The sequence below is a fragment of the Anguilla rostrata genome, chromosome 3 (genome assembly GCF_018555375.3).
Source record: "Anguilla rostrata isolate EN2019 chromosome 3, ASM1855537v3, whole genome shotgun sequence".
NCBI classification, from domain to species: Eukaryota; Metazoa; Chordata; class Actinopteri; order Anguilliformes; family Anguillidae; genus Anguilla; species Anguilla rostrata.
In genome coordinates, this window is record NC_057935.1 from 63,735,121 (window position 1) to 63,760,220 (window position 25,100).

Sequence of the window (25,100 nt, forward strand, 5' to 3'; positions counted from 1 at the left end):
AAGTGGGAGTGTCGGCGTACGAAGGAGAGATCCCGCGGGCGGATAGATATTTATTGTCTGATGTGCTGAGAAAAATTTGCGGTGCGTTACGGCTTACGTCTCTGCATGAGCGTGAACATAATGAGGATCATGTTGCCATTGTCCGTACACTCATCCTGTCGACCAGGAGCTGTAAGGCAACGATCCTAGATTACAATGATCCTAGATTAGCACTCCCGCTCTGAAATGCCTCGTGAATGCGAGCAGTAGCAGATTTTGAATGCGCGTCCGGCTCTACGGAAGCAGTATGATCTGGCTGCCGTGAACGTACGTGATGTCTTCCGGGTCGTCTCTCTCGCACGGAGTCAGATTTCCCACCGGGGACGGACCAAAATGGCGAACAGCGCCGTTCTCAGCAGTTCGGAGCTTCGAAAAAAAGCGAACGTGAAGAGCGAAAGGACGTGGAGCCGCGGCGTCTGAACGCCGGCTGCCCGCTCAGCCCGTAAACTGGGGTCACAGCCCCCCGGGCGCCCGGTCGCGCATGCTTAATCTTCCCATCAGGGCCATGCTGAGCCGACATAGAGGGAAGGGAGAGGTGCGAGAAGGGCACTCGCGGGCACGCGGCAGTCCTCCGTAGGGTCTAATGGGCACCACCCGCAGCGACGTGGCAGAGGCTGCTCTGAGCCCCCAGGCGAAAACCGTCCTCTGGACAAAAGGCCCGGGTCAGATAATTAGTTTAAGTACTTCCAACTCTTTAGACGCCCGTGTAATCCCCACGGGATACAGTTAATGGTAAGAGAAGCTCGTCTATCTAGAGGCCCAGCTCATCGCTCTTTGCTGAGATTGGTCAATAGCGCATATTGTCGAGAATTTGGAGGGGTCTGCCAAAGTGTCAACATCTAGTCAGTAGTACTGTAAATATTTGTCTGGTGGACACTGTCACCAAGTGTACACAGACTGCAGTCGTCATCGCTCTGGTTTTTTGAACGGTTAGTTCCTTTGTAGAGATTAAAAAAAAAACTTCTGCTACAATTTTTTAAAGACATACTGTTGCATTTCCTTTGAACAAAGTCTGCTGTCATACAGCCTCATGCCAATGCCTCACCTCTGCTTCCTCTCTTTGAGGGGTCAAAATGTACAGCCTGCATGTTTGTCACTTTATTTACGTAAGCCAGATATGCCAGTGGTGTCCAATCATATCCGAAAAGAGAGAGGTCCAAGATGGTAACTAGCTAACACACGCTTCAAGAATGCTGGGGAACATTCTGGTTTGATTTCCAACTAGTTATTAGACAACATTGTAAAAACAAAGAGACCAATTAGATTGTTTTAGATTGTATTTAATGTTCAGACGAGTTCTGTCAAAGGCACAAAGAAATGTTGAGTTATTAAAAACGCAGGATATGTCTCATTAACATTTTTGAAACATTCTGAATGTAGGCTACTCCAGATTCCCTGTGGAATGTTAACTTTCCAAATAAAACTAGCATGAATGACCATGCAGAATTTAAATATATCTTTTAATGTAATTAATAAACCGAATAATGTTTTTAGAACATTCCTGCATTGTTCCCACTACCCCTTCCAGGGACATCCGTGGAACCAGGCAAATCTACACACACAAAAACATTTAGCCTAACTGCAAAGCTCTGGCAAACAGAGTTCACTCTGTGATTTGGCTCTTTTAAGGTCCGTTCACCTTACACAAGGCCAGCCGTGTCAACCCAGGTCACTGCGTGAAGGGCTGAAGGAAATGGAGGTTTGTGCCCTGCTGTTGTACCCTTCAGCTGGCCTGCATAGCCCGAATTCTCCTAGCGCAGAGTCAGCCACATTAATGGCCGACACGCATTAGTTCTCAAAAAATGTAATCCCTGGAAAAGGCAATTATTTAAGATAATTAAAATCTGAGTAGGACCGAAAAGACTTCTGGGAAGGGGGGGGGGGGGGGGGGATGAGCCGAGTGGATGCGTCGCTTGGAAGTGTGGGTGTGTCCCCCCCCCAAAAGGGCACGTCAATAAAGTAAACATTTTGGGAGAGTGTTCCAACTGCAACCCCCCCCCCCCCCACCCACCGAGGGCACCAGTCAGACTTCTCCCCTCAGTCTGTGGGTAGTCCGCAATTAGCAGTATTGAATTTAATTTGCTCCTTATACTGTGCGGGCCGGGGGGAGGGGGGGGGGGTGGTTGGGGGGGCGGTCAGTGGGGCCCCGACACCCGACGCTAATTTATTCTGCCCTGGGTGGAATTACAACAGCTCCGGCGAGCGTTCTAATTTCATGCTGTTGAAAGCGGTGGGGCTCCCTGGCAACCCCCCGCCGTTATCTGACGAGCGCAGTCGTAATCCCCCCCCCCCCCCCCTCCAGAATACTCTCCCCACCGCGCGACACAAGGGGGGAGGAAACGGCTTCTCCCGTTCGCACAGGCTCACTCGCAGGACGTGATTCGCTGTCTGTCCTTAACGCCGGTGACCTTGAAAACGCACGCGCGACACGCAAAGATCACCTGGAGAGGGGGAACTATCCCTGCCGTACACGCTGAACTGATAATTGTGAAACGGCCCTGATTTTGTAATTGGATTTTCTTACTTTACATGTATTTCACTGATTGCAACGTTTTAGATTCGGTAAGGATAAGGAATTAATTTTTAGAAATGGAATGGAAATGGAGATCTTGAAAGGATTCACTGTCCGGGTTTTCTATTGGCTTCAACTGAAACATGTCACAAGTGCTGTTTTCACTGACTGCTGATGTGCACTTTCAGTTTTTCAGAGAGAATGTTTTTCTGATCTATATTTTCAAATGTTTTAGTTGAAAATCTTCAGCTATGAAAGAAGGTTCTCTTGGGACAAAAAAAACCTTTTTAAAAAAACCTCCTTGTGGCTTTTAGGCTTAGGTTTATATGAAGTGGCATTTCTGTTAAGGCAACATCACTTATCTAGTACACTCTTCTCTACCTTTATTTAATAGCTGGTGCTCACCTGCTTCAGATTTATTTGTATGATTTATTTTTTTTAGTCTGTGTGATACAGAAATGGCAGCCATTTGGCCCTTCACATTGACAGATATGCTTACACTGTCAAAAGTCCAAGGTTACGGTCAGTTCCATTTCAGTTCACTCAATTGAGCAAATAAATTGAAATTCAGTTCACGACCTGAAAAAAGAAACCAACACAATTACAATTATGAATGATTACATTATTCTGACTTGCGCACTTGAAGTGGATTGACAAGTTGCTGGCAGAAGGACTGTCACAAACTGTCTGCATGTGATACAGTATGTAATGGCACTCGAACTCGTTCAGAAGGGATTCACAACGTTCATTCATATAATGGCACTCCCCTCCCCCGCCCAGCCTCGCGCCCTCCTCCTCCTCCCCCGCCTGGACCTCTTGCCCTCGAGCCACAGCCTCTGACGTGCGCGCCCGAGCTGGCCCCTGAGCTGCTGGGTAATGATGAAGGCGTTTATAATTGGTTCAGTACATTGGCCCCTAATTGTAGCGAACATAATGACTTTCAGAGCGGAGTCCGGGAGCGGAGCGACCCCCCCCCCCCCCCCCAGGATCGATACGTGCTCGTTTCGGCCTGTCACAGCAGGCGGGGGTTTCCCCCCTCGCCACCGCGGCCAGCGGTTCCTTCGGAGCGAATGAACGCTTCGCGTCCGCTGAGGCTTTTTAGATGCGGTATTAAATAAACGCATTTTTTAAAAAACCGCTGTACAGGTGCCGGACTTTCTTTTCCCTCGATTAGTGAGAGCTGCACTTTAATCTCGCGTTGGTTGAGCAGTGTCCTGCCCCCCCTCAGGAGTCCACCAAACGCTCGTCTCTTTTTAGGTCTGTTGTTCTCCCCGACTTGCTCTCTCTCTTCCCTCTTAAAAATCTGGGTCAGCTCGCCGTATGACAGAGCAGGCCGCGCGTCCGAGCAAAATCCAAACTCTCGTTCGGATTCCGCCTCCTAAAAAAAAAAACGTATGCTCTACTGGCTTCAGACAGAGTGTCCCACATTTCACAGCCAAAGAGGCGCGCGGCGCCAGCATACTGATGACTCTCCGCCAGACTGTCGCCCGATCATTAGGGAGCGTTGCGGGGGATTAAAAGTTTACGCCCGGCTCATCCGCGGCGGCTACGCTTGGCGATGTGCTTGTTATTCACCGCTCGGCATTTGCACTTGAAAAGAATGTCATTTCAACCACAGGTTAATGAAAGTCGTCGGCAGTGCTATCCGGGCTTAAATTAAAATTTGATTGCCGCTCTTTGTTTCCCTGTAATAGGCTTATAAACATCTTTGTTTTTACAGATACGCTGGCTGTTTACAAGTTTATAAAACGCTTCCTTCGGAGGTGTTAAATCTGTAGCAGATTGGTACAGTGTTTAGCAACAACATGAGTGTTTGCGAGTTTGAACCTTGTGCTGTGTTATTGCTGTCGTGTCTGTCGGAGTAGTATTTTTTTAATGAGATTACATAAAAAATATTCAGCTATATTAAAATATAGCATTTTAACTATAAGTCGTAAAAGTCAGCTTAGAGCGATTTATGATGTGTTTACCCCAGTATTAAACCCCACTGGTCTACTCAGGAAATCCACAGCACACTCTTCGATTGAATAAATGGTTACATATCTGAATAGCTGGTTTTCCCTTATTGCTAAACTAAAACTGCTCATTTTCATTTAGCTTTTAGCAGTTGAGTTTTGATGAATGTTTTTTTCTGTCCTTCTTCAGTTCAGTTGTTAGTTTGCCTGTGAATGTGTGTTTGTGCCTTGGATGTGTCACAACAAGAATGACTGGAATTGAAAGCGTGTAAACAATTGTGTATTTCTTGCTTGTTCACTCGATCATGTTCGGTCTTCAAAACAAAAGTGAAGAAATGTCGCCTGAAATTTTGGTTTTTCAGTTGTAAGGACGTGGACATTGATAACTCGCACTCAGTGAAAAAAATCAGTTGGAGTGAGACTTCTGTTTTGCAGTAAGGGGGGGGGTGGGTGGTAGTGTAATGGGCTGTATGACTCTGAATGACGGTGAATCTATTGCAGATTTTTGTAATTGTGATAGATGGTGGTCTGTTTGTTCTGTCTGGAGTCATTTTGTAATAGGGCTCCGCTCTTTGCTTTTCTCTCAGGTATTGTGACCGCGTTTGCCGAAACCAATGGCGGGGATCTTTGGGCTGGTGTGCGCCAGATGCTTGGCAACCTCTCTGTGGCCTAAAAAGTGGCCTGTGACCTCACCATTAAAACGTACACCTGCACTCAAATCTCATTCCCGGCTCGACGCTATGCGTACAGTGTTTCTATTGCAGTGTAACAGGCCACGTGTCCATTAGTGATGGTTATGTGTGCTTAGCTCCAGAGGTGCACTGAAAGGGGAAAAAGGGGATTTACTTTGTGCCCCTGTGTAATTAGCTCTAAAGGCTTTTCTCAGATACGACAGCAGTGGTCCTGAACGCAGATGAATGGATGGGAAATATCTTTTTTATACAAATCTGGGTTTGGCTGATCGGCTGTGGCCACCTATTACCGTTGTTTGGTTGTTTGGCTGTAGTTTTGTTTGATTGTAAATGAACTCGTCCAAGTCCATGCTGTGCGCCATGGGTCAGCTGTTTGGGAGGGGTTATTTCAATGATGTCACAGCAGTGTAAGAATTCTGCTCAAGGCCAAGAGGATAGTGAATGTGTAAAATGGAATGACTTCATGCAAACACAGTGGCCTAATAATGCTTTGACAAGCATGTTGTAGGCCATTGTGTTGCAATGTTAGGGAACTCAAAGTAGGATAGGATCAAAGTATACAGTATACAAACACCACTACTGATTTCCCTAACGTTGTAAAACACACACACACCCACACACTTGCACGCACTCATGTATGGATGCACACCACACCTATTTCACCTTCTGTCCATCTCATTTCTAATGAAAGGCTTTAGTGAAACAAATGCCATTGTAATCACCTTTAGCTTGAAAAAGGCCTACCTCCCCTGTTACCCTGTGCTTCTCTTGTTTGAGGGAAGTGTTGAGGGCCAGTGTTTAGTTAGCTTTAGACACCAGGCTCTGAATAATGTAGCTTTTTTCTGTCAGTTGAAATGGTAATGTGACTTAATTATTGATGGGCAACATTTAAAGTGAGATGTTTAGTCTGATTTGTAAGAACGGCCTTGGCACAGTTTTCTCTCCCGGCAGCTCTGTGATTTAGCTGAACTAGAAAAACCTTCTCCCAAATCTTCACAGTTTGGGGGGGGGGGGGGGGTAAACAGCCTCTCCCCTGTAAAAAAACATTTTAATATTACAAAGAAGGCAGCAATCCTTGTTTGATTAAATTATTAATGCGAGTCTTCGCACTTTTTAATTCTAATGGGGTTCATTTTCACTCTTGTGAAGTTGGAAAGTTTCTTTTGATGTTAACTCAGTCAGCTGCACCTCAAGGCCTTACATATTGCAAAGCCATCCCTGGATGAAGATTGTTTTTTTTTTAAATTGTTTTTTTGTGTACTTGAGATTGTCCTGTGTTTGCGTGTCTGTAGTCCTCGCTCGGGGAGACTGACCGTGAGCACTGACTGCAGGAGCCCTTCCTGCCTGAGACGGCTCTGATGTACGTTTGAGTTCACGCCAGTGACTTGCGAGCTCCTAAATTTTTCAGGCAGAGCTAGCTCAGTGCACCTTTGGTTCCGACACTCTCAGGCTAAATGAGATTTGGGTTGTCTTCCACTTACAGGCACCCCACCCCCCTTCCCCCAATGGCATGAACTCAGGCTTATTCACATCATTTGTATAAGCACTGATCCATTTGTGTGGAATACTCTGGATGTAAATGCCTCCATCTAGTGAGTCATACTTTCGTCCTATTTCTTTTTATTTATTTAATTCTTTCTCCTGCCATACATTTCACTTGTGCCTTACTAAAGAATGTCATGTCGAGGCAGAGGCTGGAGTGGCCAATATCAGCTGCCATATTATTCCATCTGAATGGATCAGTGCTGCTCCCAGCGCCTCTCTGCTTTACACACGTGTGTTTCCAAATCACTTGAATGCTGCCCCGGCCGGTGCACTACCAGTTGGATGGCATTGGGAATGGCACTGCCAAAACAGGATTCAGAATTCATTCTTTTCTCTATCTGTCTGCCCACACATGCATGCACACAGACACGCACGAACGCACGCTCACAAGCACGCACGCACGCACGCACGCTCACACACCCATACACACACTCACACACACACGCACATACACACACACTTGTACACACAAACACACACACACACACACACACACAATTGTATAAACACACGCATACACACTCACACACACACACGTGTAGACACACATACACACTCACACACATGTGTAGACACACACACACCCGTTCTCTTCCACAGTGCGCAGGCTGCCAGTATGTTCACCATATCCAGAGCCCCATTTAGTTCAGGCCCTCGATAGGGCAGCGGAGATGCACCCCTGTGAACCCTCCCCCAACCCCCTCCTCCTCCTCTGGCTGCCCAGAGCTGTTGAAAGGCATCTCTCCCCCTCTGTCCTGGTCCCTCTGCCCCCCCTGGGGGCCCCTGATTTCTGCAGGGAGGCGCTGTCCCGTGGCTGGGGCAGCCTTTACACCTCAGTCCCTCCAGAGACCAGCTGGGGGATTATACACATCCTAATTCACACTTCACACCTGGGCTCGACAGCGCATGAAATGGGAAAAGCCATCGCCGCTCCTCGGCAAACTTTTTATTATTTATTTATTTGTCTAACACAGTAGCAGGGAGGGAACAGTTTTTCTTTAGTCTTTTTCCGTTCAGGTATTTTTTTTCCCCCTTTTCCGACGCCCACACACGCCTTCAGCCCGACTTCCTTCTCAGCATTGTGTAGGAGGTTCTTCTTTGTCATACAAGTAGCAGAAGCGCCATATTTTCAGCCGTGGGACACAAATACACTTACAGCATAGCGTGCCATTGCCTGGCCATACAGACATTAGTTTGTAGCCATTTTTATTCCATTTATCCCATTGACAAGGTGTTTTTGGTAAGTGAAGAGTACAGCATTTTCAAGATGTTAGTAGTTGTAAACTGTATTCTTTCATATTGTGTATACATGTATTTAACTGCCTGGAAATATATTATTGTCTGTTATTTTCCATATGGAAAATTGTATTTTCATATAGTTAACTCTGAGATCTGTCATTCATGAAAATGGCATTCTCTGCCAGTTCTGTATCTTAGCCTTGAACTTTACCTTAAAATGTCAGCCTGGCTTTTTAGACCTGCTCATCTGAATATCTTGCTTCATATACTGTGTTGTCTATGCCTTTCAGCTTTTGCCATTTGCTTGTCACACATGATTTTCAAGGTGGTGAAATTCTTTTAATTGCCATTTCTGTTGTCGTACAAAGAATCCTTCTCTTATTTTGATACCATGTGAATAGAATATTTGTGACTGCTAGCATTATTAAGTCTTTTACCAGATGGGTTTTCAAGCCTTGCATGGAGCTGAATACAAATAAAACATTTAGCTTGAGGAATATTGCCCATGACTAATTAAGACTCAGAGTATTATGCTACACGCATATCATAAGTAATAACCGTGCAGCTTAAGTGATTCGGAACGATCTGCTTTACACAACATACTTGAATTGTCCCTGTAGTGGCAGTGTACACCAACACGGTACATAAATATAACTGACAATCACCTCACAATATTTGATTCAACTTATTGCTGTTTCTGTAAATGGTATTTTCACAGCAATTCAAGAACCAGAAAAATCATCAGTTGAAACCTGTCGAAAACGCGTTTCTCAAGTCTCCCTCCCTTTCTGCTCAATGAAAATAATCGCTTCCAACTGTTGAACCCTTTTGATGTCCGATGGATTTTGTATTCTTTATTCTTTATTGTTTTTCCTGAACTGAGCAGTCGTTATTCATTTTGGCCCCAGTTGCCAGCTGTTATCCAATCCCTTGTCATACAAAGCCCATGGCTCATTGATCAGAGTGTTATTGACTGAGATGCAATTGCCCAGACATCAGCAAGCCAGTATGGCCCCACTGGGCATTAACCCCCAAGGAATGCCAATGGGTAAATGCCTTTGATGTTACCCTACATAGCCCAGTCTGCAGTAGACAAAGAGCTTTATTAAACTTCCCTTTCCTCTCTGCCTCTTTTTCCAGCAATAAGTTTTTTTTTTTCTTTTACCATAGTAACCAGACAGAAAATGCAGCAGCCCTGCACTCCATCTTAACAGATAGAGATAACATAAAATATTTACAGAGTACAATAAATACATGACACATTGATATGCTCCTCCTCTCACAAAACAACAACAAAAACAAGAAAAAAAATAAATAAATCAAAAGTCCCCCCTGCCCCCTCTTCCACAGAGAGACAGACCGCACATAATTGTCTTACCTTATGAAGCTGTCTTGAAAAAAGCAAAAAGACAAGACATATAAAATCCTTAAGACTTGTGAGAGCATTCTCTGGCTGAGATTCTCGGCCTCGTTGAGTAATTTTGCGGGAGTAAACTGAGGGAATTACCAAATCCAGTGTGGAGCGTGCGTAGCTGGGCGGGAGAGCATCGTTTCGCTGAGCGCTCCTGGCTAATCTGTGTGCAAAGTTCCCTTCCCCTCCTCCCACTAAGTCCTCACAGGTGTACAATCCAGAACAGCTTCTCTCCTGCTCCGAGCACTCTGAGCTTTGTGAGCGAACATGCATGCATGTGTGTGTTTGTGTGTATTTGTGTTTGATCGTGTTGCTCTTCCTCCCCCCCCCTCACTCACTCTCTCTCTCTCTCTCTCTCTCTCACTCTCTCACTCTCTCTCTCTCTCGCTCTCTTTTTTTTTTTTTTAAACAGCCAGCGGCTTGCTTCAGGAATTACAACAGGAGAAGATTTAAAGGGCCGGTAACACATTTGATGCATGTAAGACAGACCGCTTGCAATTAGCCTCAAGTGTGGGAGAGAACAGAGATATTTATGAGGGTGTCTGTGGGCAGCGGATAGGTGTTCCCTGGTTGATAGCACCGCTCGGGCTCAGGCAGAGTAGGGTTTAAGGTTTTTTTTTTTCCCTCCCCCGACCGTGCCTTGAAATAAAAAGAAGTAAAAGGTTCGAGGGGAAGCCAAAGGGACTGAGTTCTAAAGGTGTGACAAACTGACATGGAGTGGCAGCACCGGGTCAGATGTGGTGGCCAGGAAATTACAGAATGACAGCTGTTCTTCCATCTGCTTATGGAGTGTTTCTGAGGCCATAGCCATGCATAAACATACATTTAGCACTGGAGGCACAGGGGATACCCTTTCTAGCATTTCATACTCATGTTACAAAGAGATTTCAGTGCACACCACGAGCTGTTGTCAAGATTTACTTATTCATTTATTTTTAAACGGGTTGCATTTTTAAAAAACCCGGTTTCCAGACAGCCGGTTTTCTCTCTCCATTAAAGCATTTCATATCGCGTCCTTTTTTTTTTTTTTGAAGAGGACACCATTTACCGTCGCTATGGCAAAGAGAGCGGGCGGTGACACCTGACTGGAAGCGGCCATTAAAGGCTCGGTAAACTTGAGGGCTGAGAGCGGAGCACGACAAGACTAATCACTCACGGGGTTCAGCCATCAAACCCCCGCCCCTCCTATCATTCATCTTCTCCCCGGCCTCCGCTACTTCCCTCAGTGTTTCCCCAGCAGATAAAGGCCTTGCTCTTTTTTAATCTATCCGGGAGAAAACACAAGATTAAACCTTCACCTTCCCATTCTACAATTATCTGCCCGGCTCCTTTTCGCCCAGGAGCCAGCTTATTAAACATGCATTAGATTCTGCTGTATGAGTGACGTGGAAATATGAAGCTGGCAATCAGGAGATTCCATCTTTTTTCTGAGAATTGCCATTTTTAAAATTCTTTCTTTTTGAATTATTCTTACTTAATTCCATATTTTTATCTGCATACCCCGTTTTATGTCCTGGGGGACTAACACCATATTCTATATTATTTTTGTATATTTTATATTTTATACATTTTTATATATTTTATCATTTTTATATACTGTATATGTATATAATAAAAAAACGACAGAGGCAGCATTGTGAGCTGAAGATGTCGCTTAAATATTGTGGAAATTAGCCTAGCAAAAAACTACACATTGCATTTAGCCGCACTCTCTGTTTCCCTCGCGGTCCACTGCAAGCGATGAGTTTAGATTTAAAATTATGAAACGTGGCGGCGATCACATTATAGGCTAACACGCGCGTTACCTCTGTGCGTCCTACACATCAGCTTAGGGTGTCAGCCACTTCCTCCGCGATCGAGAGGAGGGGGCGCGCGTCGGTCGTAGGTGGGGATTTAGGGGGACGGCCTGGGATATTAAACAGACTGACGGCGGCCCGCCCCCACGTGTCGCTCGTCTAAACGCGGCACGGGGCCGTGCTCGGCGGGGGCCCTGACATCCTCGCCGGGGGGGGGGGTGAATCCATCAGCCGCCTGAGATGAACCGTCCCGTAAGAAGAGCCCAAAACCAAATATAGTCAAGTGTTAATGGCGTGTGACACCGCACGCCCCATTGGCTGGGCCCAGGCGTCATGAATTTGTCAATTTTTTTTTTTTTTTTCTCCGTGTCTGTCATTGCTGATACGCCCCTTATTTATTTCAGTCTTCTTTCTGGATGCGGTACGATGACTGGAACTCTGTGTGCAGGTGCCAGTATCTCCACAAGAGGGCAGTGATCTTGGAGCCTTGAGTTTCCATTATGGTGATTGCCTTGTCAGGTTTTTATTCTTGATGTAAAACCTAGATTGGTCTTTTGTAATGTTTCAATCAAACAGTATGTGCAAACATTTTGATGTATAATGTATAGCGCACTTCAAAATATATGGCTAATACCTAATTCAAAAGAACCAAAGGCGGTAGTGAAGATAATCTTGGGAAATGTTTTTTTTTTTTAACATCTCTGCATACAGTAGATTAAACACATGAAAGCGGGCCTCATTACCAACACAACACAAGTTGCTTACCCAGGAGAAGCAGAGAGCTAATTAAATCCCCACTGTGACTCAGTGACTGTTGAAGTTCTGCTGAAGGTCTGCTAACTCTCTGCTCCTGTAACTGGGTAAATGGCTGTCTTTTCAAAAAAACCTCCTCTAAGGTCCTGATGGTCCTTAGGTTACAGCTTCAGAGCATTCCTCCGCTCTTCCGCCAACCCGCCAAATCTGTACAGCGGGTCCGATTCCACCTCCAGCTGTCTGTCAGCGCATTTTCGCCCTGCGTTGCTGACAGAGAAGCAGCTCATCGTAATTCTTTTGCAAATAGGTTATGTGCCACCAAAAAAGAATGCGTGTATGGCAGATACGCACATTCAGTGCATTACATTACATTACAGGCATTTGGCAGACACTCTTATCCAGAGCGACGTGATAAGAGCGCACTGTGTCTGGAGTATTATTTTGCGTAAATTTCCTCAGTTTTTGGCCTTGTGTTTAGACTCTGTCCTACTGGGACTGTCCACTAGCGTATATCTCAATCACAAGGATCATGGATTATGACCAGCTTTGTCTACCCTTATTTTGGTGTTTTTTCACACACCTGGATTGCTCATGTTCCTGTAGTATGGCAGAAGCACATGGGTCCCCCGGGTGTGCTGCTCTGACAACTGGTGCATTGGTGATCCGGCACAATTACTGAAAGTAATACGCAGCGCATGATAAAAACGATCGATGCAAAATTCAGTAACCCGTCAAAAAAGACAGCGTTACCATAGGGGTGTTCCATCTTTGGCCTTTGGATCATTTATAGGAGTGACTGAATGACTGACAATAAACATGAAGTCAATGCAAGTTTACATAATCACATAGATGAAGTTGCATCAATCAAATGTGCTGAATTTCAATTTCATTGATAGACACTTCCAAAATAATGTCCAAGACTATCTCTATTTAATGGAGTTCAGAAGTAATTCGCTTTATATTGATAATGGATTTGTCATAAACAATGTTAATACAAGCACTTTACTAATAATATGATTGTTATGGTGTGTCTCACCTATAAAATATTCTGAATCTGCTAAATCAAGACCCCTTGACCCAAATAAATACTGTTTCTTGAACTTGTAGATGTTAATCAGTGGTCAGTGCTTTGCTTGACTGTTTAAGATTGAGTTTCCCCCTGAATTGTTACTAATTATATATCTGTGTCAGAATTACCGGACCTCATTCATAATGAATGAAAATGTTTTTGCAGTCAATGGACTTCTTGTTATGTAATCGCTCAGTAGTCAAAGCTAGCTCGGTTATTTTCAGATCTGGACACTGCTGTGATGAGGTGTTTAAAAAAAAAAAAATTCTTGACTGAATGGGATTATTGACTGGAATGATCTTGATAATCCCCCTGACTTTCTGCCGATTCAGTGCCTCTGGAAGAAATGCCTGTCAGCTTTTCTAGCCAATTATATATTTTTTTGGTGATCTGATGGTTTTCTTCCATAGCACAGACAATGAATGAAGAGGATTTTGCACATTTTAATTGTCCAGCCCATGAAGTTGATTTTCGACCAAAAAGTTTATGAATAGCAAAATTCTAACTAGGAGAAAGACTCCTTTTTGACTATTTTGTTTTATTAATTTTAATTAATTTTATTAAAAGTCAGTCATTTGTGCAGTGAATGGGAGTCGTTAGTGGCTTGGAATAGTTGGAGGGTTTAACATGTTTGAAAACTGGCAAAATTTGGTAACGCTATAGTAATGGGTTAATGAATATTAATATAAAATATTAGAACTTGTAAAAACTTTCAGCAATAAACTATTACAAATAAATTGAAATAATGCTCAAAAAATGTCATACTAAACCATTTTGAAAGAAAATGTTCATATCATTAGTCTCCTTTCTTTTCTTGGCTTCAGCAGTGCAGTGGACAGAACTTGTGCTCGATGATCTGGGGAGCTTGTTAAAAATCTAAATGAGGAAACGAGACTGACGAAAACATTTTGTGAGGCGAAGCACTGAAATCCAATTTCCCTCCATGATATGTTGTCCAGAGACAGAGCAGAAACGCTCATTAAAGCTGTATTTATCCTCAAATGTCCAGTGCTGATCCTCAAAGGGATTTTAGAGATTCTTTTTTACAGATTTACGCTGGAATCATTCTGTCATTGTATTGGCTTCACTTGGATGCATGAGGTGCACATATGAGAGGCATAGGATTAGCCAGTTTTCCACTGGGGACCAGGAAATGCTCTACATGCACAGTTGTGGATGCCGCCTTATACGTGGTAAATGGACTACATTTACATAGCGCTTTTATCCAAAGCGCTTTACAATTGTTGCCTCTCAATTCACCAGAGCAGTTAGGGGTTAGGTGTCTTGCTCAGGGACACTTCGACACCCCCAGGGCGGGGATTGAACCGGCAACTGCCAGACAGCCGCTCTTACCTCCTGAGCTATGTCGCCCCGCGTGGCATCGAACCTGCGCAATGCCATCTGCCCGACAGTCTATTACATATTCTTGAGTTGTGGCACAGGTGTGTGTGAGGATTGGGCTGCTTAGGAAGGCTTTGAGGCAAGCTGCCATTTGTGTACCTCTGTAATCGCCACACTGGCTCAGTACAGAGCCTTGTGATTGCCTGCCATTAACGCGGAGAGATTGGCGGCTTCCTGCCTTGATTGACGCGTAATTGCTATGGATTCGGTGAAGGAAAGCGGGCGGGCGGCGCTCCCTCTCTCTCTCCACGACCCCGCGAGGGCCACGTCGGGGCCCGGGTTCCCGAGACGGGATGCGGAGCGAGGACGCTCCTGCTGGGGACGGGCGAGGGTTCCAGATCCCGCCCTTCGCCATTATTTCCCTACGGGGCGCGCTGACCTCTCTCTGTCTCTCTGATCCAGCAGGTTGTGATGTGCACCAGCAGCTGTGGTCCGCAGGCCCAACTTTAAAAGTGGGGGGGCAGGGGCAGACTAGCGCTTAACATAAATAGCCAGCTAGGCTAAGCGCGGAGAAAAGGTCATATCCTAATGACAGATCTTGTTATAAGCACGGGCTGTTAAGCACAGGAAAGGTCACTTTTCTGTAATCCCAGTTTGCGCCCCGGGAAGTGTTTAAAAGGCCGGTTTCGGCGCGGCTCTCGGCCTCACCTTCACGGACGCCCTTGTTTCTGCGATACAATAAATCCTCGCCATCTCGCAGGGGGTGGATTTTGTCACTTAAAAAAATAAAATGAGGAAGCGGGTTGGGGGGGGGGGGGCAGAGCGCCTGCAGCAGAGACAGCACGTACCGTAGCTCGTTCTCTCCTTCGCTGAATAAAACAGTGGCCTGGCTTTGCTGCTCTGTGGACCCTGCCTGAGGATTGGCTGAAAAGCTCTTCCTCTCTGGATTTTAGATAAGGACCTCAGACCTCCGGACCTGAAGAATGTTTTTAAAAAAAATTCGGAGCAGACAGTTCTCCACCCCCCCGGCACGCTCCATCTTATTTTCCCGAGGCCTGAAGCGCATTTCTGTTTTCCGATAACGCTCGCCGTTTTTTTTCCCCACCCGCGTCTGGGGGCAGACCAAAAACGGCAGGTCTGAACCCATTTGCACCTTCCCCACCTTCCCCACCTACCCATTTACATTTTACTTTGCTCCCTTTTCCTTGGCCCGGCGATGTCCTTTCATGCTTCTGAAATTCATTTTGAGGGCTGATTGTGTGGTTCCGCAAGATAAACCTGAGCTCTTGTTTACTCTTTGATCACGTATTCCAAAGTCTGGGCCCGTCCGAGGCATTCCCGGTGACCTCCAAAGGAGAGGTGTTGGTCTGAAGAGTGTGTGACATCATCATTCTCCGCCTCCATTCTGCAACCTGTCCACAATCTCATCAATCTGAAGTCCTCCTTTAACATGTCGGCCTATTAGTTTGAAGTCATTAGTCGACAGGGAATGTTGGAGATATCTTCACGGGTGACACCACAGGTTTAATTGGCGTACATATTTATGACACGGACACCGTTGTATGAAAACTGCACCACCAGTGAAATACAAGTCTTAATTGCTCCGGGCTGAGCGTATATGCATTTTTACGATGCTGAAACATTGGCATAAATCAACTGGCGCTGCCGCGTGCCTACCTATCCAATCTGTCCCCAGCTGTGTTTCAGTCCCAGCTCCACTCTCTCCTTTACCTGGGCAATAAGCTCCCCACCAACCTTCTCGTCAGATTCAAGGGCCTCTTTTGGTTTTACTATTGTTATCTTGATGCTGTAGCCTGTTGTCATGTCTCCTAGTTTGACTTAACGTTACTCTCTTACCTAGCCTATGCTTACTGTGTGAACTGGACTTACTGTGGTCATGGCTATGAATAACTGTTGCATAATGAGTATTGTACGTCATCAGACCTGTGTTTTATAGTTGTTCCAATGAGCTTTGGTGTGCACTTACTGTACTGTACGTCACTTTGGATAAAAGCGTCTGCCAAATAAATGTAATGTAATGTAATGGTTGCCTCTTATGGAAAAGGGGACAAAGCGTCCTGTCGCTTTTTACTTTTCTTAAAATTGTCTTCGGAACGGCTTGCCTGCCAAAAATCGGGGGGCTCACGGGTGTGAATAGCGTCACCATGCATCACAATTTCTTACAAAGAAATTGTGAACTGTGCCCACAACACACGAGGGATTGGAAATGGTGAAACGCAACGATGCCGCATCCTGTGTCTCACACAGAGCTGCGGCTGCTTTGTGATGCAAAATGAACGACCACATTAATTACATAATAAACTTTAATTATCCTGGTATTGATAGTGAAGAGCTGGAACCGGACACTCCTGAAAACTATCCTGTTTCTGTTATGCCAAAAAAACTCAGAGACAACGATCTCTTCTCCTTGCCCTGCTGCCAAGATGGGATTCTCAGTGTTGCAGTGACAATAATTCAGTTACCATGTTGTTTTTATTCATTTAATGACTGAGTGTGGTTTGTGTTTCTAACATTAGATCATTCTTAAAATGAAATGTGTTACTTTTATGTTGGGCACTACATTTGAAAGGTTAAATAATAAATAAATAAATAAATAAATAAATAAATAAAAATAAACTTTGGAAAACTATCAGGCATTTTTTAAAGTGGGAATTTACTTAACAAGTGTTTGACACGGCTAAACCCTTTCCCTTGGTATTTGTGCTCAAGTGCTCATTGACTTCCCCCCACTGAATTATGATAATTAATTTTACATTTTAATTGGATATACATGTTAAATGAAAATTTAAGCTCACAGTAAACTAATAAGCATTTATTTTCCCACCAGCCTTAGGCATTTTTAAGGTTGTTTAGACTGAATATCGCAGCTGTAGACTTTTAATTCAATTATGCTCTGTTGCACATCTTGCACATGGCTTTTTGAACAATCACAATGCCACAAAGAGGGGCTTCAGAAGTCTCCTTTTAGCCATGGTAATTGTATATGTTACCTGCTTTTGGTTCCATTCTTTCATCATGATTATGTGACTAATCTGATCTTGGATTGTCTGATTAAGGACTGAAATTGTGTGTACTAGACTAAATGTTTGTGCTTCACTTTCTTTGCCATGTAAAGCACCACAGATAATGTACCATCTTCCTTTTGCATTTTATTTGGAATCTCTTACCTTTCGCTGAACTCAGGCTAAACTAATTTACGGACATCAGTGATAGCGTCATTTCCCAATATTTTGCTTTCGTACGAGTAACCGCCTGTCCTCTGGGCATTCACAGTGTATGAATTTGTTATTCATTAATTCTTCATCTGGATTACAGGAAGATACGATCCAGTCTGACTCTCAGATCCCTTTTAAAAGGAAAGATACGTTTAGATACGAACATTGTCTTAGAAAGAAAAAAGATGGAATAATTCCACTACAGCACGAAGGTGCAGAATTACTTTTGGTGGAAATGGGGACTGAAGGAACAGGGTGTTTATTGACTTGCTTGTTGTGTGAATCACAGAACAGAGTAAGGAGTTCATTGGTTTTTTGTAGATTGTTATTGATGTTGACCTTGTTGGTGACTGTGGAGCAAACATGCTTCCCTGAAATGGAGGTCTAAGAGGGAAATGGACTTTCATATGCATGATGGGCTGGACATCAGGCATTACTAACACCTCCTGACACTGTTGTGAACTATATTGGTCTGCTGGATCCCACACATTGTGTTGAAACACAAAACCCTATTGTAAAAAACCCAAGAAAACTCCAATGCAATCAATTCTGAGAATTATTGTCAACCACCTTTGAACAAGGGTAACGAGTAGTTCTTAAATTAAAAGGACAACAAATTCAACCATGATAGGGGAGATTTGTAATGCAGGTATGAAGTAAACATTATTTTGTTAAATAAGTTGCTCTCGTTAAGTTGCTCTTGATGAATAAACTAGGCCCTGAAACTGGATAAAAAGAAATGCAGACATTTTAAACCAGATGACGTATTGCTGTGTTGTTGTGGCATCGTCATACATGTCCAGTGACACAGTCAAACAGTAGCCCGATTTCTCTTTTATCAGTTTATCTTTTGCGCTAGAATAAGTTGCGGAGCTGAAGCAGTGGGGGAAAATGCTGAACTTTTTTGGAAAACTCCAGCGTTGTGTTGCGACACGGGCTCCCTGCGTATGAATGTTTCATCTGAGGAAGCAGAACATCAGAGACGGGGAACGAAGCCACCGCCAGGCAGCCGCGTCTCCCGGCCGAGAGTAGCGACTGTGCCGTAACGCGCGGCAACGGGAAGATAAAGGTCACGAATGAAGTCATGAGTTTGCTCCGGTGCGGAGATTAGAATAACTGAGCAAAAAAATCTCTCGCCTCGGTCTGAAGCTATGAGTGCAGTTATTCTGGGTCTCCTCCCCATAGATGTGTCTTGTACATTTTGTATTTATTAACATTTTTTATGAACATTTATTATCAAGTTTTGGTGGCGAGCTCCTGAGTTCAGTTGCTGTATTTGAATTCATCCTTCTGAAAAACCTGTGGTTTATAGTTCTGTGCTATTGGCTGGGGTGATGCAATTATATATATATTAGATATGGCTTGCATCTTTTGTTTTATTGATATAAGAGTGGTAAATATATCATAAGAGAAAATGCCTGCTATTCCTTTATAGGCTAGCTAGTGATGTAGGTAGTTCAGTGAGTGATTATGATCTGATTGCTCTTTCACTCTTGCTCTCTCTCTCCCTCTTTCTTTGTCTCCGTCTCTCTCTGAGACATGTTTCGCTCTCTCAGATTTAGTAAATAATCTTTAGTGCTTTACATGCAAATTTTTAAAGTGCCTCTGGAAATGCATTTTTGATTGAAAAGTAGTGGTGTTCCTTTAAGCGTATCATAGCTATTTAGAATTTATGCCCCCCAGTTCTGCTGAACACAGTGAGCTTAAAATTATAGACTTTTCCCAAATGACAGCTGTTGTTAAAACTTACATTTCTTAAAGATAAAAATTTAATGACATGCACAGTGCTGCAATGAATGCAAGCAGATTTGACCTTTCCAGATTGGAGAAAAAGCCACCACGCTGACTCCAGCTGAGGACCAGACAGCCAATCACATGGCCTTTGACAGAAACCCCCTCAGTACACACTAATATGGTTTAATTAACCAGATGGGTAATTCATTAGACCTTATGCACTTTCCCATGGAATTAAATCAGAGGTTCCGGTGGATATGATTTTTTTTGGCCTTCTGTTTAGGCAGCATGGCTTTTGCCCTGTGGTAACTGCCCCCGCTCCTCCATCATGAGGAAGGGCGGCGATCCAAAAGGGCAGGAGTGGTAATCTGTTTGTCTGCAGGTTCAGCGAAGAGGGTAAAAATCAAACAGCACTGCTAATAGCGGGGCTTCCTTCATACATCACTGAGTCAAATTTAAATAATTCAACGCTACGTTCAAATTTGTTTTGTTAAAATATCCCCAGACGCCCTGAAAGAGGGAGGGGGAGAGGACGGGGGGGGGACGGGGGGGGGGAATCAAATCAGAAGAAAAGTAAACACAAGTCTCTCTGATGTCTAATTGCAATTGGGGAATACATGAGCTGTACTGTCTTACTGGAATCAAGCATTAGTGATACAGTGAGTCAATGTATGAAATGTTTATCAGTTCGTCAATATCATTAGTCACAAAATAAAAACTGGCAACATTTCAGTGTAAACAGATATTCTAACCTATGCTTATCTTATCCTTAGGCATACAATGGAATATTTACTAAGGAATCTTGACATACTGTGAAGGTTATATGAAGAACTAAAATATATTTTCAGGCCACAATCTCATTTGTCACTGCATATGAAATGCAGACTGGCCATATGTTTGCATGGAAAGGGAGACATTTATGACAAATTTACATTGATTTATTTTCTTCTTTGTCTTTAGCATATGCCTGGGCTTTGATGCATGAATAAGTCTGTCAGAGGTTTGTTCTCTTGCGTGCGTGCCACAGTCACAAGGCTCTGCTGTTTTCCGTGAAGCCCTCCAGCAAGTGTAGCCAGTGGCACGAACTGGCAAACATCACAATCTGGCACACGACAATGAATGCACGTTTAGGCAAAACTCCCTGATTCATTCGGAAGGGTAATCAAGCTCCAAATAAGAAACAAATTGACTGCTGTTGCCATCATTGCAAAGAAAATATTCTGTTACTGAAGTAGAAATGCTGCATAATTGAAAGAATAATAATAATGATAACAATAATAATAATGGTAGATAGGTAGATAGATAGATAGATAGATAAAAAATGGAACTAATGGAATTAATAAGTGTTTGCAATGATGGTATCTTTATTTATTAAGCATTTCAGATGCTTACTGAATAAAGCCTGATCTAAGGTTAGGCTTCCATTGTCAACTTATTCGTTATGGAGTTAAAGGCAAGGCGGGTTCTGGATCAGCACTGGTTCTACTCTGAGACCCTGCCCTTCCCCCCTGCCTTGCTCCCAAAACTGACTCGTCCAATTATTTGTCAGCGAATTCCTCTGTGAAATAGACTGCTGTGAGACATCTCTATTTTTACTGTAGTGAGTGGCAATCCTCTAGGGCCTGTTTCTCAAAACATTACGTTTTTGATTTAGGTGTACAGATGCTGTTATACTGGGCACCTTACTAGAAAGTGAATGTAATGAGGCTCAAAAAACAGTGGTAGACTTAAAATAGACATATCTGCGTAATGAAAAAATAGGAAGATGTTAATTTTTTCCCTTATGTTTATGTTTTATTTATCTTTGTCTTTTGCCTAGTCGCTATACCTGCCTAACTGGTGGTCATGCTACCCTAAACATGCCAACAGCCACGTTACCTTTTCCTCCTCCTGTACTTCTCTATGTATATATTTTCTACCATATGCTATATCGCTGTATCGTGCATGCTTTCATGCTTTCAACTGCATTGCCCCCCACCCCCCCCCCCCAACTTCCCTGTGTGTTCAGAGCAATGCGTGATTGGCACAGCTGGGTTTCATATGCTTTCTCAAACCTAAGGGGGGGGGCTCAATAACCCTGCTCTTTGACCCATTCACCCCCCTCCCCATTAAATCCCCTCCGTGCACCCACATGCTTGGCATTCGGAAAATTGCTCACTATGGATCTCACAGCAGGAGACCTGTTTGAATGGCACCGTGTGGATCAGAGCATGGATCTGTGCCAATTCCCCCTCTTCCTCCCTGTCCACCCATCTCCCCTGGATGTCCCACTGAGATGCTCTGATAAGAACATGGAGCACACAAGCAGCGTCCTCCTGGAAGAGAGAGAGAGAGAAAGAGAGAGAGAGAGAGAGAGAGACAGCGAGAGAGAGAGAGAGAGAGAGAGAGAGAGAGATGGACACAAAGAGAGAAATCCCACAGCGTACGCACAACATTCCTGAGAGAGAGAGGCTGGAGAGTGAAAAACGCCGTTTCTATAGACATGCCAAGGAGAGAGCTCACTTTCAGCATAACGTATGATAAAAAAAGCCAATACCAAGCAGCTCCCAACACACGGTTCACCTCGCACATCCTCCCACTCTCATTCCGCCCACATGTATCTCAACTGCACTTGTCAGGCGGAGCTTAAACAGATCCCCACTTGGTGTCCGAGTGGAGTGCCGGGGCCGTTTCAGGAATGGGATGTTAGGGACTTTCTGTGCAGTAATGCTAGACGGGAGGACCCTCTGGGAGGACCCTTGCCCTGAGACTTTCTGTGTGTAACGGCATCCTTGGTGCCGACGTGCCTCCCTATTTCTCCCAAATGAGTACCTACTGCGGTGCAGAAATTGAATAAAACAATAACAACGCTGGCTAAAATCCAGTAAGTGGAAATAAATTGGGGTTTTCTACAAGGCCAAGCAAGTGAATCTAATCCCCTTAATTGGAGTAAGGCAACCACTCACTTTTTATTTCTGGTCGGAGAAATCTAGTACACTCACATAAGTCCCCGTAATCAGATTGAAAACAAAATAAGATCATAACTGACCCTCACCATTAAAAGGATTGCTGGCTGCAATGAGTGGTTGGTAGTCTTGACTCACACAATTTAACTTATCTTTAGCCAAATGACCAACAAACTCATCATGAAACTATTGCCTGTCGATATCAGTCCATTTACACTTTGACAAAACACTCAAATATACTTTTTAACCAACATCTTTTGTAGGGGGTGGGCTAAGGGTTTAACGGAAACAAAAGGTTTACAACATTTGTTGCTTTGAATGTCAATAATTATTGGTTTGTTCGGTCCCAAACATGAACCATGCACAGCAGTTGATTAAAAATGTTCCCTTCTGAAGATGGCAAAATCTACTGGGGAAACATTTAAAAGTAATCTAAAGCAGAACACCATGCTGTAGCATGGGGCATAGATAATGGGTTCTGTCTCAAATGTGTACAGGGCTCCTGAACACATTCAGACTAATGACTTGATCAGATGGAGTCCAGTGCCATAATGGCTCCTGTACGCCCGCGAGTGAGGAACAGCAGCAGTGGTGGTGGTTAATGGGAGAGAGGGACGGATCGAGGCAACAGCGCTTCAATGAACAGGCAATATACGAGGACGAGAGAAGCAGCCCGGCAACCTCTGGAGGGGAAAAGGGGGCAAACGTGAATAAACGTATTGATGACTGTCATCCGTAATCTGTCACTCCCGTGTCACTGTGTGATGGAAGGAGGGAAATAAACATGAAGCAACAATAACCAAACAAAGCCGGAGACGTCGCCCTCGCCATCAAGCCTTCCCGATGGTTTTCTGCCTCCTAGTTTCTATGGAAACCGGGGGCCTTTAAAAGGTCCCCGATCTCTCGACAGAATGTCTATCTGACGCTCGCATGGCTGTCTCACTTTTTGGACTGTGGAGGATGTGTGCATCCACGGGCTGTGTTTGTCACAAAAAAATTCAATCATTTCTGCCAATTTCTCTTTGAGAGTCGTTTCATTTTTTTAAGCAGTCAGCCTCTCCCAAATTTCTCAGTGTAACCAGTGCGGTATGCTGTATAGTACTGCATTTCCTTCAAGCAGCTCCTGAATCATGTACGGTACTATTTAAGGAAAAAGTACTTCAGCAAACTTGGACAAATGTAATTCTTCCCTTGTGCCCAATGAATATGTGTTCATTTACATGTTTAAATAAAATGTTTGTTTATTTCATCACCACTAAATATAAGTACTGTAGTTAATTTGTTTATGAACTGATATAATAGAACTCTAATGTGGTCATCATCCTGATTGGCACTGGCTATATCTTAGGCCTCACAGTTTAACTACTGTTCTCTTAACAGTTCTTTGGGGTTTACTGCACATTTGCTACAGTTATTTCTATAACTGCATACAAATTGTACATTAGCTTAATGAAGCTGCCTTTGTTGAATGTCTGGTGCTTGCACACAACAGTAATTGTTCTTGATTTAGTTTCTGGCAAGTACCAAGAAAGAATTTTTTCCCCAGGATTGCCATAAGCATCAGGTTTCAGAAGCCAGATTTGGAAGGAGGACTGCCAACACCCAATGAAAAATGAAGTATCGTGCAGCTGCTGTTTCTGGAAAGCCATTAAAGAAGCAGCTGGACAGTCATAGAAAAACAAAGATTTGTTATCAACGTGTTGTGAGCACCCAGGCAAATATACATCCGAGATACAAGTGAAAGGTGAGGAATTCATTGAATTTGGTGCAAAAGAGTGAATGTTCTTTGATCCATCTTCAGAAACCCATCGTGACAAACAACACTAGTATGGCCAGTTGAAAGGAGTCGTGGGCTGGCTTTATGGTCAGTAACTGTGCCCTTCCTGAGGAGTGCTTGGTAATACTTTTCAGTAAATGTAGTTTCATACTAAGGCAGTGATACGTTCTATGACTTCCCTAATTTTCAAAACTTGCATCATGTGTCACTCCCAACTCCCAGCAATTCAAAGTAAACTTGTAGTATGACAGGTAGAATCAAAGAGCACCTGCTCATGATTTTCAATGATTACACAATTTGCTCTGAGATCATACACTTATAAAGGCAGCCATTGCTTCTTGAGGAGATGTTGGGGGCGGAGGGGTTTGGGTGGAGAACTCGAGATATGCTTTGTACATTGTACCAGCGTAAGCTTATTTTTTCTCATACTTTCATGTCCATCCACAGATACACGCAGGGCCTGCGTGGTTGAGCTCACCGCCTTAGTTCAACTTCAGTCGTCCAAGAGGGGGGCCACTGAAATCCAGCAGCAGATGTTGCCTGGTGGTTCATTTCTGAGGTGAAAGCAGGTGGAGAGGTGTAGTATATCCTTAAAGCAATACTGCCCCAATGGCTCATTCCCGGCAGCGGTGTACTAAGCTAAAGGTTTTCCTTCATTTAAAGATCCTGATGAGGTCTTCTGGAATAAAGAGACGCACAGAGGGAGAACTTTTCCAGAGACCTTACGGTGGTTAATGAGACTGCTCACTCCTACCCTATTTCCACAGTCAGCCTTGTGGAGGGCAACCAGACCTCAAACTGAGGGACTGCGTGTTCATCCAGAGCATTTGACCCAACACATCCAGCTCTGTTAGACAAACAACTGTCCTTAAATATTATTCGCTCTCTTGCATAATCATGATAGGATCTATTTAAAAAACTGACATCAAAGCCCTTTGCTAACAGGTACAATATTTTCAAAAACTCAAATAAATCCAATCTTAGTCAAAGATACCAAGGGAAAAAAAACATATTTTTGAATCTCAGTCCTGACAGCCAGCTCACTGAGTGGCTTGA

The 25,100-nt window shown here is 44.0% G+C and overlaps 1 protein-coding gene and 1 long non-coding RNA gene across 2 annotated transcripts in view; one reads left to right on the forward strand and one right to left on the reverse strand.

Annotated features, from left to right (window-relative positions):
• glra4a (glycine receptor, alpha 4a) overlaps positions 1-9,733 on the reverse strand; it is a 52,469-nt gene extending 42,736 nt beyond the window's left edge. Inside the window, exon 1 of the mRNA XM_064329320.1 lies at positions 9,361-9,733. Coding sequence (XP_064185390.1) covers positions 9,361-9,428 — 68 coding nt within the window. The 5' untranslated portion in view covers positions 9,429-9,733. The remainder of the gene's footprint in view (positions 1-9,360) is intronic.
• LOC135251670 (uncharacterized) overlaps positions 1-24,731 on the forward strand; it is an 84,219-nt gene extending 59,488 nt beyond the window's left edge. The window contains exons 5-6 of the long non-coding RNA XR_010329175.1: positions 23,814-24,011; positions 24,492-24,731. This is a non-coding gene — a long non-coding RNA (uncharacterized LOC135251670). The remainder of the gene's footprint in view (positions 1-23,813; positions 24,012-24,491) is intronic.
• The last annotated feature ends 369 nt before the right edge of the window (positions 24,732-25,100 follow it).